We start from the raw sequence: 13,536 nt of genomic DNA, 5'->3' as shown, positions 1-13,536 counted from the left end.
ACAGTACAAGATGATATAACTCCTAAAATTTCAGCTCATGACACCAAGTGTATTTCAATTGTATAACCTAAATTAATGGATGTTCCCTTGTGTTTACATTTGATTTCAATTTTCCTTCCTAGTTCTACGTGTTTCACTTTAAGCAACATTTGCAATCCTTTCACACAACTTTGTATCTCATGTAAAATCACTAACTACATAAAACTCGGTGAAGATCACTAAAGACTTTTCAAGGCTTGTAATGTGGCTAGGCTGTCAGGGGAAATTGGTTTTTCAAGACGAGCAAGACCCACTGTACCAGGGGGAGCCGGGCGCCGTACGAAGGGCGCCCATGAAGTAACGGGCGCCGCCCAAAGGACGCCCGTATCACGCCCGCCACAGACAAATGCTGTACCGACCAAATAGGTACGGATTGAACCCAGACCCATATAAACTCCTACACCAGCAAATGCCCGGCGTCACACGTATGGACGCCCACTAAGGAGGTCGTCCGACCATCTCGGTGCCTACGCCGACCAACTGGGTAGAACCTCTGTCTCTAAGAGAAACTTTGAAGAACTCAAGGAATTCCATCACCACAAGACAGCACCGCACTCTCCATGCTCACAAAAACTGTTCAAGAAAATGCTGAGAGACGTATAGTATCAGGAAGCGCTGGGCGACCGCATAGAGGATCGCCCAACCAACGAAGTGCCGGACGACCACATAGGGGAGCGTCCGCCCAACTAAGTGCCGGACGACCGCATAGAGGATCTCCCGCCCAATTAAGTACCGGACGACATTGCAGAGGATCGTCCGCCCAATGTAATGCCTGAGCCGTCCATAGGGAAGACGAACGCCCGTGTAACTTGGGCGGACGCCCGTACCACACTGACCGACCAAAACCACTAATTACGGCGGCTCAGGTAAATTGACCTGGTTTAGAGGTAAGTAGAAATTAGGAGCTATTGGGCTGATTGGGCCGTGATTAACTTTCCACTAATCCCAAGCCCATAGCGAAAACTATAAATACAGGTCCACGGTGACTGGTAGGTAGGTTACATTAGATGCACATTGATTACTATCCCTGAGAGAAGCCTTTGCTCTGAAACTGACTTTGGCATCGGAGAATCTTTTGCAGGTCTCCGCCCCTCAGGATTGAAAGAAGGAACGGAGAGTCAAGATAGAAGATCAGCTACCAGGACAAATTGACAGGAGGAAGTGGAGGTTTGGAACTGCACAGCCCTACACATCCGAAACATTTGGCGCCCACCGTGGGGCCGTGTGATTTCAAAAACTCAATGGTGACCACAAGAAACATGGGCATGGACGATCCAGTTGAAATGATTCGCGTATTGCAGCAAAAGATGGATGAGATGCAGCAGCGGCATGAGGACGAACTAGCCGCCGTGAAGGCCGACTGTGAAGCCCGAATAGCACAAGAGGTCGGGCGAATAGCTGATGGGGAGCAAAGGAAGGACAAAGGGAAGGCAATAGCGGGGGACCACCCGCCCACTGAGACCGATTGCGATAGAACTTGGAGACCTACTGGGTCTGAAGCGGAAGAAAGTAAGGCCAAATCGGTGCATGCGGAGAGCGCCGCCGAGGATGGGCGGATGGTAGTGAAGTCGGAACCTTCATCCATCTTGCTACTACCGTTCACCCAAAATATAATGAACGTCCAAATCTCGGAGCAATTTGTGGCTCCGCAATTTAAAATGTACAACGGGACAACCGACCCTGCGTCCCACATCCAAACGTTCTCGAACGCAATGGCGTTCCGGACGGGTAATGACGCCATTTGGTGCCGAGCATTCTCATTATCGTTAGAGGATGAAGCGCTGGAATGGTTCAACACCCTCCCTCCTAACTCCATTGAGAACTTCGCTGGTTTAAAACAGCTGTTCATTAAACAGTTCGCGGCCAGTAGCGCCCAAGACCTGACTGTGTTCGAGTTGATGACCCTCAAGCAGGGGAAAGAGGAGACACTGCGGACATTCATGGACAGGTACCAGAAGACCGTCCGGCGTGTAAAAAGCCTGACACCTGAGCTCGCCCTGCACTACGTCCTGCCGGCTCTTAAGCCAGGACCATTCAAGGATAGCGTTTGCAGGCGAGCACCCAAGACGATGGAGGAATTAAGGGAAAGGGCAGCCGACGAAATAAGGGTGGAGGAGATGAAACTCTCATATAGGAGGGAGAGCCAAGAGGCCAAGGTCGATAGAGCAGACGGAGGGAAGAATGGTGCCTCGGCAGGAAGACAGACTGGCCTTAGACACAGAGAGCAAAAGAGAGGAACTCGTTTCCAGCAATACACTCCCTTGAACGCACCCAGGGAGAAGATTCTAAGGGAAGCGCTTAGCGCGGACCTAATCCGCCAACCGGAAGGATGCCAGACTCCTAAGGGAGCGGATGGAAGCAAGCACTGCGCTTATCACAGAAACATGGGCCACACCACGGAGGAGTGCACGGCCCTCAAGGATAAAATAGAGGAGCTTATCCAGGCGGGAAAGCTCAAGCAATACGTCCGCGAGGAGCGACCCCCGCATACGGCCACCCGGTCTACTCAGCGACCGGCATATCGTTCGGACAGGCCGAGACCGACAAGGACCGAACGACCTCGATCAGAGAGGAGACGAAGCCAAAGCCGAAGCCGAAGTCGAGAACGCCCTCTGCGGGGGCACATCAACACAATCTCAGGAGGGTTCGCAGGGGGAGAGTCATCCTCCTCTGCTCGGAAGCGCCACATACGAGCCCTTCAATCGGTGAATGCGGTGGACAAACCGCGGCGGACCATGCCGCCTATCACATTCTCGGATGAAGATTTTCATGCCCCAGATCCTGACCAGGATGATCCGATGGTCATAACGGCCGAGATAGCCAGGTACGGAGTCAGCAAAGTTCTGGTCGACCAGGGGAGCTCGGTCAACATCTTGTATTGGAAAACTTTTCAGCAAATGGACATCTCAGAGGACCTTGTTGTCCCCTACGATGGCCAGATCGTGGGATTTGCAGGAGAAAGGGTCGATACCAGGGGGTATGTGGAATTGAGGACAAGGCTGGGAACCGGCCGATCTAGCGAGGAAAAGAGGATTCGATACTTGCTAGTCGAGGCTAACACCTCGTACAATGTATTGCTCGGACGACCATGTTTAAATGCGTTTGGAGCAATCGTTTCCACGCCCCACCTCACAATGAAGTATCCGTCCGAAAAAGGGACTATATGTACTGTTCGGGCGGACCAAAAGACGGCCCGAGAGTGCTACGCAGCGGGTTTGAAGTTGCACACCCGGCAGTCAAAACGTAGAGCGATCGGTTCGGAGGTTGCAATGGCGGATCTTGACCCCAGGACGAACACTGAGGACCGGCTGGAACCAATGGGGGACACCCAGCCTGTTTTAATAGGAAGGGACCCCGCCCATACGACAGCCATCGCCAGAGAAATGGATCCCGACCTGGAGAAGGAGTTGAGAGCACTCCTGTGGACCAATAGGGATCTATTCGCGTGGACGGCGGCCGATATGCCGGGTATCCATCCTGCCGTCATGACCCACAAGCTTTCGCTTTTTAGGGATGCCCGCCCGGTCGCGCAGAAGAAGCGGAGGATGGGCGACGAAAAACGACAGGCCGTGCAGGAGGAGGTGAGGAAACTGAAGGAGGCTGGGTTTGTCCGAGAAGTTACATATACTACGTGGTTGGCTAACGTAGTGATGGTGAAGAAAGCAAGTGGGAAGTGGCACATGTGTACAGATTACACGGACTTAAACAAGGCTTGTCCAAAAGACTCCCACCCCTTGCCTAGCATAGATGCCCTGGTGGACGGGGCTTCTGGACACCGAGTGTTAAGTTTCTTAGATGCTTATTCCGGGTATAACCAAATACCCATGTACGGGCCGGACGTTGAAAAGACGACCTTCATCACGGAGAAAGCAAACTTCTGCTATGAAGTGATGCCATTCGGCCTGAAAAACGCTGGCGCGACGTACCAACGCTTGATGGACCGCATCTTTTGGGAGCAGATAGGCCGGTGTATGGACGTTTATGTAGACGATATGGTAGTCCGGTCCTCGGCCGGGATAGAGCATATTAGAGACCTGGAGGAGGTGTTCCGCCAGGTGCGGAAGTTCGGTATGCGTCTAAACCCCGCCAAATGTACATTTGGGGTAGCGGCAGGGAAATTCTTGGGCTTCATGTTGACATCCCGAGGGATCGAAGCCAACCCGGACAAATGTGGAGCGGTACTTCAGATGCAGAGTCCCGCCACGCTCAAAGAAATCCAGAGATTAATTGGACGTCTCACCGCTTTGTCACGATTTATCCCCAAGCTGGCGGAAAGAGTGAGACCAATTTTGCGAAAGATGAAAAAGGGGGCTGGCCCCGTATGGGATGACGAGTGCGAGCGGGCTTTCCAAGATGTGAAAACTATCCTCGTCAACCCGCCGGTCATGAACCGCCCGGGGGCAGGAGCAGACTTACACGTTTTCCTGGGAGTATCAGAAACGGCCATTAGCGCCGTATTGGTGCAAGAGCAGCCTCAGCCGAGGCTAGTGTATTTCATTAGCCGAACGCTTCTAGACGCCGAAACTCGCTACCATAGGGTAGAGAAGGTGGCATTAGCTTTGCTAAACGCGTCCCGGAGACTCCGCCCCTATTTCCAAAGTCATCAGGTGATAATCAGGACCGACTTTCCCATCTCCAAGATCTTGAGAAAGCCGGATTTGGCTGGACGAATGGTTGCTTGGGCGGTGGAGCTTTCGGAGTTTGGACTGCGTTATGAACCCAGAGGGTCGATCAAAGGCCAACACTTAGCAGATTTTGCAGCAGAACTACCCCCCTCCAATCAAGATGAATGGAGGTTATACGTTGACGGGGCCTCCGGCCAATCGGCCAGTGGGGCCGGCATCGTCCTTGAAGGTCCCAATGGGTTCTTACTCGAACACTCCCTGATATTCAAATTCAAAGTCTCCAATAATCAAGCCGAATATGAGGCCTTAGTGGCCGGCCTCAAACTCGCAAAAGATATGGGCGCCAGGAGGGTTACTTGCCACACGGATTCTGAGCTAGTGGTTGGCCAGATGAACGGCAATTTCCAGGTCCGGGAGGAGCGACTACTGCCTTACTTCCAGCAGGCAACTGAGCTCGTAAAAAACTTCGACAAAATTGCAATACAACACATACCCCGGGAATAGAACACCAGGGCCGACGTACTGTCCAAACTCAGTTCCGGGAAAGAAAAGGGACAACTAACTACCATTGTAAGACAAGTGTTACTCCAGCCCTCAGTGGAATGTTCGGCTGTATCCGGTGGAGGGAGTGATTGGCGGATGGAAGTCAGAGAAATCATGACCCGCCAAGACGAAGGAAGGACGGTTACCCCTCATGACGCCAAAAAAGTCGCCCGTTACCTTGTCATAGGGGATGACTTGTACCGAAGAGGATTCTCCTCCCCCCTCCTCAAGTGCTTAGGAAGCGAAGAGGCCCGTTATGTCATGGACGAACTTCACAACGGCGTTTGTGGTCTCCATACGGGTTGGAGAACGTTGAAAGCCCGGCTGCTAAGAGCCGGATATTATTGGCCTACCATGGAGGCAGACACCAGAGTGTTTGTCCAAAAGTGCATCCGTTGTCAAGAACACTCCAACAATTCCCACCTGCCGCCACACGCTTTACACTCAATATCTTCCCCATGGCCGTTCGCCCAATGGGGAATGGATATTGTTGGACCGTTCCCTGTAGGGCGCGCACAGAAGAAGTTCCTTTTGGTGGCAGTTGATTACTTCACCAAGTGGGTAGAGGCCGAGCCCTTGGCAACCATTACGGCCGCCCAGGTCCAGAAGTTCTGTTGGAAACTGATATGTCGCTTCGGCCTCCCTCGATCCATCATCACGGATAATGGCCGACAGTTCATTGACAAGAAGCTCGCCGAATTCTTCAAAGGACTGGGGATAAAGCGCATCACCAGCTCGGTCGAACACCCCCAGACGAACGGTCAAGCCGAAGCAATGAACAAGACCATCGTCTCAGAACTCAAACGTCGTTTAGGCGAGAGAAAGGGAGCCTGGGTAGACGAGTTACCCGAAGTCCTCTGGGCGTATAGATGCACGCCTCACGGGACCACTGGCGAAACTCCTTTCAACCTAACTTACGGCACAGACGCCATGTTGCCGGTCGAGTTGGGGGAGCCGTCCCTGAGGCGACAAGTTGAGGACTTACACCTCAATGACCGGGAGCTGAGGATTGAATTAGACTCCTTAGACGAACGACGCGATCGAGCGGCGTTAAGAGCCGAAGCATGCAAACGTATGGTTGAGAGGAAATATAACTCCAAAGTGCGACCAAGGAGCTTCCAAGAGGGAGACCTAGTATGGAGAAAAGCAGGGGATGCTCGCCGAAATCCGACACATGGAAAACTTGCTGCTAAGTGGGAGGGGCCTTATCGAATATCAGAGACCCTAGGAAATGGGGCGTACAGACTGGAGCAAACGGGCGGACGTCCCATTCCTAATACTTGGAACGCCACACACTTGAAGTTCTATTTTAGCTAATTTGTATGATGTAAATGACATGAACAGTTGTCCCATATAAATGAATGACAGGATATTCTCGCACCAACAACTACATTCGGTAAAGAGTCAGTCAGGAACAACTCTCTATTGGGGACCGTCCGCCACACAAAACAGGCGAAAGTTTTCCTCCGGGAATAACTTAGAGTGTTCTTCCGGGAACAACTCTCTACTGGGGACCGTCCGCCCCACAAAACAGGCGACAGTTTTCCTCCGGGAATAACTTAGAGTGTTCTTCCGGGAACAACTCTCTACTGGGGACCGTCCGCCCCACAAAACAGGCGACAGTTTTCCTCCGGGAATAACTTAGAGTGTTCTTCCGGGAACAACTCTCTATTGGGGACCGTCCGCCCCACAAAACAGGCGAAAGTTTTCCTCCGGGAATAACTTAGAGTGTTCTTTCGGGAACAACTCCCTACTGAGGACCGTCCGCTCCTAAAAAACAACAATGAAAGTCCTCAAGCGTTTTAAGTAACTTAATATTCTTCCGAGAATTACTTCGTTTCGCAAAATAAACGTGGCCGTCCGTGGGAGCGAAAGCCGGACCATGGATGAGATCCCAAAATTAAAATAAGGAGAACATCCCCGTCCAAAGAATGAAGGAACAACTCATCAAACATAAAATTGAAAGAAATAGCTGTGTATTAATCATTTGCGCTCAAAGGCGCTGAGATTTACAAAAAAGACCGCCCGGCCAACATCTGAAACACTCTAGACGTTGGACGGATGGTCAACACAGTTTAAAGAAAAATTTTAACTCTTCCCGCCCCCGGCGGCCTCCACAGTTGGCTCATTCTCTTCGACGGCATTCAAATCCACGAGGACGCCGTTGAAGACGTCCTTCTCTATATCCACGCCAAGAGCAAAGGGATCCTTGACGCCCGCCAGAAGGGTCACTTGACGAAGGGCTTTGTTGAAGCCCTCCTCATGTTCAAACAGGATGGTGGACTCCAACTCAGCAATCTGCTCCTTGGCCTTGGCCACCTCAAGAGTGAGCTCCTCATTGGCCTTGGCGCGGCATGATTCGGCCTCCTTCGTGCGGGTTACCTCCGCCTCTAGCAGCTCAATCTTCTGACGGTTTTCTTCCGCCAAGCGCTCCTGCTCGGCCCGGGCGGCTGCCAACCCTTCAGCGGACTCCTTCTTGGCTCTTTCTAGGTCGGCCTCCAGCTGCTCGATCCTCTTATCATATTCGTCTTGGTTGAGGACCATCTCCTCCAATGTCAGCTGAAGGGAGGCCGCGTTTTTCTTCTCTCTGTCAAGCTCGGCCCGGACCTCTGCCACTCCGGGGCGGTCGGCGAACTCCCTCAGATACCAAGCCAAGGCGGATGTCCGGGTAGACATCTCCAGCATGGCGTTCGTAAGCTCCAACTCGGAAAGAGGTTCGATGAGCGCCCGTTGGGAGGAGCTCATGTGAAATTTGGCCCTGTCGCTCATGCTGAACGCCGGGCTAAAAATGCCGCCAGGAAGAGGAGCGGCCGGGCCTTTCCCCCGATCCTTCTCCTTGTCTTTGCCCTTCCGGGCCTTCTTCGAGGCTGAGCGAGACGACGACCCCTCTTTGTCTCTACGCCCTTCAGCAGTGGGTTCGTCTCTCTTGCGCTTCGACAGATCAGCAGAAATAGTGGCCGCCTCAGACAACGGGCCCACTTGGGCGGCCTTCAATTCTTGCGGGGGATTGGGAGGCGGCACCTCGACATTGGAACCCCCGGTTTTGAATGTGGGGGGGACTCCTGCCTTAGGAATAGCGCGAGCGGCCGTCAGACGGACACCAGAGGGAGGAGGGCGGGGCGCATTCGGAACAGTGGTCGGCCGGGCGGTCGACGAGCTTGCCCCGGACTTCTTCCTTAGGGCGAAAAAGTTGGATTTGCGGGGGCCCGGATTCGTCATTAGTTCTGCATAAAACAAGAAAATTCAGAATTTAACGTCAGTATGCGAAAAATAAAACACCCAATGTGACAGGACCGTACCGAACGCCTTTGGTCCACAATCCTCGAGACTAAGGCATTCGACCAAGTGACGGGCGGAGATCCGGCGGGGGAGGGCGTTAATGGTACGCACAGCTTCTAGGTCAGGTGCTGTCAAGGCTCCTATGGGAGTCGCCCTTATATGTCGGGGATCTCTTGTCCAATAGAATGGAAACAACAACCTCCCTTCACTATCAGAAAATTCGCGGACGCTGGCTTTGTCAACAATTATTTTAAAGTAATGTTGTTTAAAATTTTTGAAGGAATCAGAAAAGGGGCGGAAAAGGGTCCTGCCCCGCACCGAGGTAAAAGACACCCAACCGCCAGAACGAGAAGGGCGGACTTCGAAATAGTAAAAGAATACCGGAATAGTGGGAGTGACGCCCACTGCTAAACACATCGCCAGAAACGCCTGCACGGCCGCCCACGAATTAGGATGCAGCTGCGTGGGAGCCACATTGACCTCCCGAAGAATCGCCATTTGAAATCTAGTAAAAGGAACCCGGATGAAAAGATGGGTAAAGAAGGTCACGTACATGAAGAAGAAATCACACGGGCTAGACCGCCCATCGTGGAACACCCTTTCATTTAACAAAGTCACCCCGGCAAGAATTAACTTCGAGTCTTCCACATCCCGGACGATATGGGTATGGCGGATCCGCCACTCCAACTCCTTGCGGAAAGCGTAGCAGGATGCATACCGGCTAGGAATAGGGGGAGCCAAGTCACACGCCACCACCCCCTGACCTTCTGGTTCAAAGGGGGACCCGATTACACGAATACCGCCCTTGAGCAAGAATAACGGTACGCCGTGGAAGATCCGCTCATCCGCCGATACCAGTGACTCGTGGTCCGCCCCAGAAGACCCAATCGCCTCTTCCAAAAAATGAGAAGAAACTGAGCTGAGAGAATCGCTGCTGTCGCCCCGCGCTGACCCCTCCCGGACTCCGCCCGACGACCCCGAACCTGACTCGATGGACACAGATGCCATTTATTACCTGAGGGAAAAAGAATCTTGAGCTCTGGAGTAATGAAGATAAGTGAAAATGACATCCTCTAATCCGCTATTTATAGGAAAAATTCAGTAACCGTTGGGAGTATCCTGGCCGTCCAGATTCAGCACGACCAACGCTCCGGATTTGGCGACGGTAGACCTTCAATCAGTAGGAGCGCGCCACGTGTTTTCCCGCCTAAGATCCAAATTCAAAAAGCCCACTGGATAAAGCCCAATTGCGGGTCCCTGAGCCAAAGCGCGCCGTATTCAAAATCCTACGTTCACTACGTGCACTAGGACTTGGGGGGCTTGTGTACCAGGGGGAGCCGGGCGCCGTACGAAGGGCGCCCATGAAGTAACGGGCGCCGCCCAAAGGACGCCCGTATCACGCCCGCCACAGACAAATGTTGTACCGACCAAATAGGTACGGATTGAACCCAGACCCATATAAACTCCTACACCAGCAAATGCCCGGCGTCACACGTATGGACGCCCACTAAGGAGGTCGTCCGACCATCTCGGTGCCTACGCCGACCAACTGGGTAGAACCTCTGTCTCTAAGAGAAACTTTGAAGAACTCAAGGAATTCCATCACCACAAGACAGCACCGCACTCTCCATGCTCACAAAAACTGTTCTTCAAGAAAATGCTGAGAGACGTATAGTATCAGGAAGCGCTGGGCGACCGCATAGAGGATCGCCCAACCAACGAAGTGCCGGACGACCACATAGGGGAGCGTCCGCCCAACTAAGTGCCGGACGACCGCATAGAGGATCTCCCGCCCAATTAAGTACCGGACGACATTGCAGAGGATCGTCCGCCCAATGTAATGCCTGAGCCGTCCATAGGGAAGACGAACGCCCGTGTAACTTGGGCGGACGCCCGTACCACACTGACCGACCAAAACCACTAATTACGGCGGCTCAGGTAAATTGACCTGGTTTAGAGGTAAGTAGAAATTAGGAGCTATTGGGCTGATTGGGCCGTGATTAACTTTCCACTAATCCCAAGCCCATAGCGAAAACTATAAATACAGGTCCACGGTGACTGGTAGGTAGGTTACATTAGATGCACATTGATTACTATCCCTGAGAGAAGCCTTTGCTCTGAAACTGACTTTGGCATCGGAGAATCTTTTGCAGGTCTCCGCCCCTCAGGATTGAAAGAAGGAACGGAGAGTCAAGATAGAAGATCAGCTACCAGGACAAATTGACAGGAGGAAGTGGAGGTTTGGAACTGCACAGCCCTACACATCCGAAACACCCACTAAAAAGAAATGATATCACAACATACATGTATAGTGAGTGATTCATATATCATAATCCCTTTTTTTTCATCCTTTTATTTGCTCAGCTTTTTCATAGCCTAAGACAGTCTCTATACCTCTCATTCTTTGTTTGTAAAACTTTTACACCCTTTTGGTATGTCAACTTTTTCGCTCAGTCCTTTTGATTAGATTTTTCTATTTTTATGCTTCACATTGACTTCCCTTGTCCATTTAGTCCCCTTTCTAAATCACACACATGTTGTTCCATCTTTCTCATAAGTGAGAAAGGTAGAATATAAACATTTTTTTGTTAATATGTGTGTTTATCCGGTTTAGGTTCCAATAGGATTTTTCATTGAAGTTTAGGATAATTGTTTGGTTTTGACATAAATTTAAAACAAAAACGGGCTTGATCCTTTCCTCAACTTCTAGTGTGTAAGTGAAAGATAAACAATCAACACAAAATTAACAAAAGATGCTTCGCTTAGCTTATGTCTCATTGTTTGGCTCTCAATTCTTACTCTGGGGTTCTCATCCTATGTTAATGTTCAGTTATGGAATGTATACATAAAGCATCAGATTTTGTTGAGGATCCTTACTTCATTCATTTGGCACCTTCTTCTAAACAGAAACAAACAAAATCATAATGCTATTAAACAAAAAAAAGAGAGGAGATAAGCTTCTTTCTTCTAAACTTTTTGTGAAACAAAAAGATGGCATAAAGAACATGTGAAATACAAACATGAAATATTGGTATTTGTTTCCAAAAAGATTAAACCCAAAGATTATGATAATCAAATTGTTTCATACTGAAAAGATTGAATAGTCCATAAAAAATAAAGGTTCTTATTAGATAATTCTCCTGTCAACGATAGACGGGATTGTCCTGTTAGTTTAGACAATGAAAGGGTGAATTTCAGAGCTATTAACAAGTAAGAAAACTGTTGAGCACATTTCTTAAAGATTTTTATTTTCTTTTCTTTAAAAGGGATGTTACTACCATGGACGGACCACCGCCCGGAATACCCAGCACGCCTACATAACCGACCGGAATACATTCTCCGTAGCTCGCCGATCGGTCTCGACAGCTTCCAATCGGTCTCGACAGCTTCCGATCGGTCCCGACAGTTTCCGCGGTCGGTCTTCTGCGGTCGGTCTTCCGCGGTCGGTCTTCTGCGGTCGGTCCTGACAGCTAAATGCACAATCAATGTGTAATAATCGTCTGCGATCAGTCTTCTGCGATCGGTCTTCTGCGATCGGTCCTGCTAATGCACAATCAATGTGTAATTAGCAAATAATTGAAGGAGACAGTGGAGGGACCCTCCGCCTTTATTTCTCCAGCTATTACGGGAAATCCCGTCTTTACTCTGATCTTTCTGAAACATTTGGGAATATTCCTTCAACTAATATAAATAAGGGGTAAATGGAGAAGGTAATCTATCTTTTTCTGATATAATGATACACTGCTAAACAACCATTCTGACTTGAGCGTCGGAGTGTTTATTGCAGGTCCCCCCATTTCACTGATACCGGCAGCAGGAGGAGGAGCACAGAGGCGAGGGAAGGAGCTCAGAACGCAGGAGATGAAGTGTTTCAGCATGGAGGCGGCCGGAATCTTCCCCGGTCCAATTCCGCAGAAACATTTTGGCGTCTACCGTGGGGCCGAGGGGCATTCCACTGAAGAACTACAAGGAATCAAGATAAGCTCTCGGTCTCGACATCCTTACTTCAAAGCAAAGCGAAAGCTACAGAGCATAGATTGTCATCTCGGCGTGGAATTTCAACCGAGAGAGATAAGTATTTTTTGAAATATTATTTTCAACATGAAAATAAAATAATAAAAATCTGCTCATGAATTAGCTTGAAGCATTGTTCGAGTTTCACGACGAACAAGAATAACATCCAAATATATTTTAGTTGGTAATCAGGTGGCATGATCAACAAGTGTTTTGAAGGGAAAGGACACTCTCCCAAGACAGTCCGCCGTAAGATCCACTTGAAAAAGCGCCACTGCCAATGAAATAGATTTTTTCTTCGCCTAACAGACGTAATCAACCAGATGAATTTCAAAAGTGAAGTCAACATTATAGATCCCATGATCAAAGATCAACTCAAATAAAAGGTAAAAAACCACACTGCTTCCCGTATAGCCATCATCACGATGCTGCTACAATGGCAATTGGAAGTTTTTATGTCAATCCAGTGCTCTCACCTGGGCCCGTCAGCGGTCTGTCAGCCGCGACACCGCAAGACATTATTTCAAAAGCTTTGGAAGGCTTGTAGAGTGGACTCAAGAGAGCGTCTCTCTACTCATCCGGTTTTAGGAGAAATTGTAATCCATTTTAACAGAAGAACTGCGCCAATCATCTTGGCATCAAAATGTGATAGCTACAACAGTGAAGATGAAAATCTGGCATTTATTCTCGGAGTATCATGTACTTTAATAATTACACATAGATGTTCACAGACAATGAGGGCAACCATCCCTCACCCGTTGGTAGACAATTCAAACTTGAGATGTTTTGACCCCATTATTTCATGACAGACAAATACGGCCTCGTCCTCTCAGTAAGCGGCCAAGAAGGCCAGTCTGATAGCTTCTGCCGGAGGAAGACATCCTCCCATGGACAGGCCGCTGTGTTCATCGTTCGGTTCCGCTGTTAGAGCGTGGTCTTCGATCTTTGGTCCCTCACGATCATCGCCGAGGACAGGGTCCAGAAGCTTCTCGCCCGTGCGGGTGCTGACGATGCTGGAGTGCACCTCGGTTGACCT

The 13,536-nt window shown here is 50.1% G+C and overlaps 1 protein-coding gene across 1 annotated transcript; it reads left to right on the top strand.

Annotated features, from left to right (window-relative positions):
* Nucleotides 1-1,298: 1,298 nt before the first annotated feature.
* On the top strand, nt 1,299-5,168 carry LOC128193711 (uncharacterized). Its single transcript, XM_052867792.1, has one exon. It carries the CDS (start codon nt 1,299-1,301, stop codon nt 5,166-5,168), a length of 3,870 nt encoding a protein of 1,289 aa, XP_052723752.1.
* The last annotated feature ends 8,368 nt before the right edge of the window (nt 5,169-13,536 follow it).

The sequence above is a fragment of the Vigna angularis genome, chromosome 8, assembly GCF_016808095.1.
Source record: "Vigna angularis cultivar LongXiaoDou No.4 chromosome 8, ASM1680809v1, whole genome shotgun sequence".
NCBI classification, from domain to species: domain Eukaryota; kingdom Viridiplantae; phylum Streptophyta; class Magnoliopsida; order Fabales; family Fabaceae; genus Vigna; species Vigna angularis.
This window is presented reverse-complemented; position numbering and strand designations above follow the sequence as displayed.

Coding starts and splice junctions, on each gene's coding strand:
- LOC128193711 (XM_052867792.1), top strand. CDS start 1,299: ATGGGCATGGACGATCCAGTTGAAATGATTCGCGTATTGCAGCAAAAG.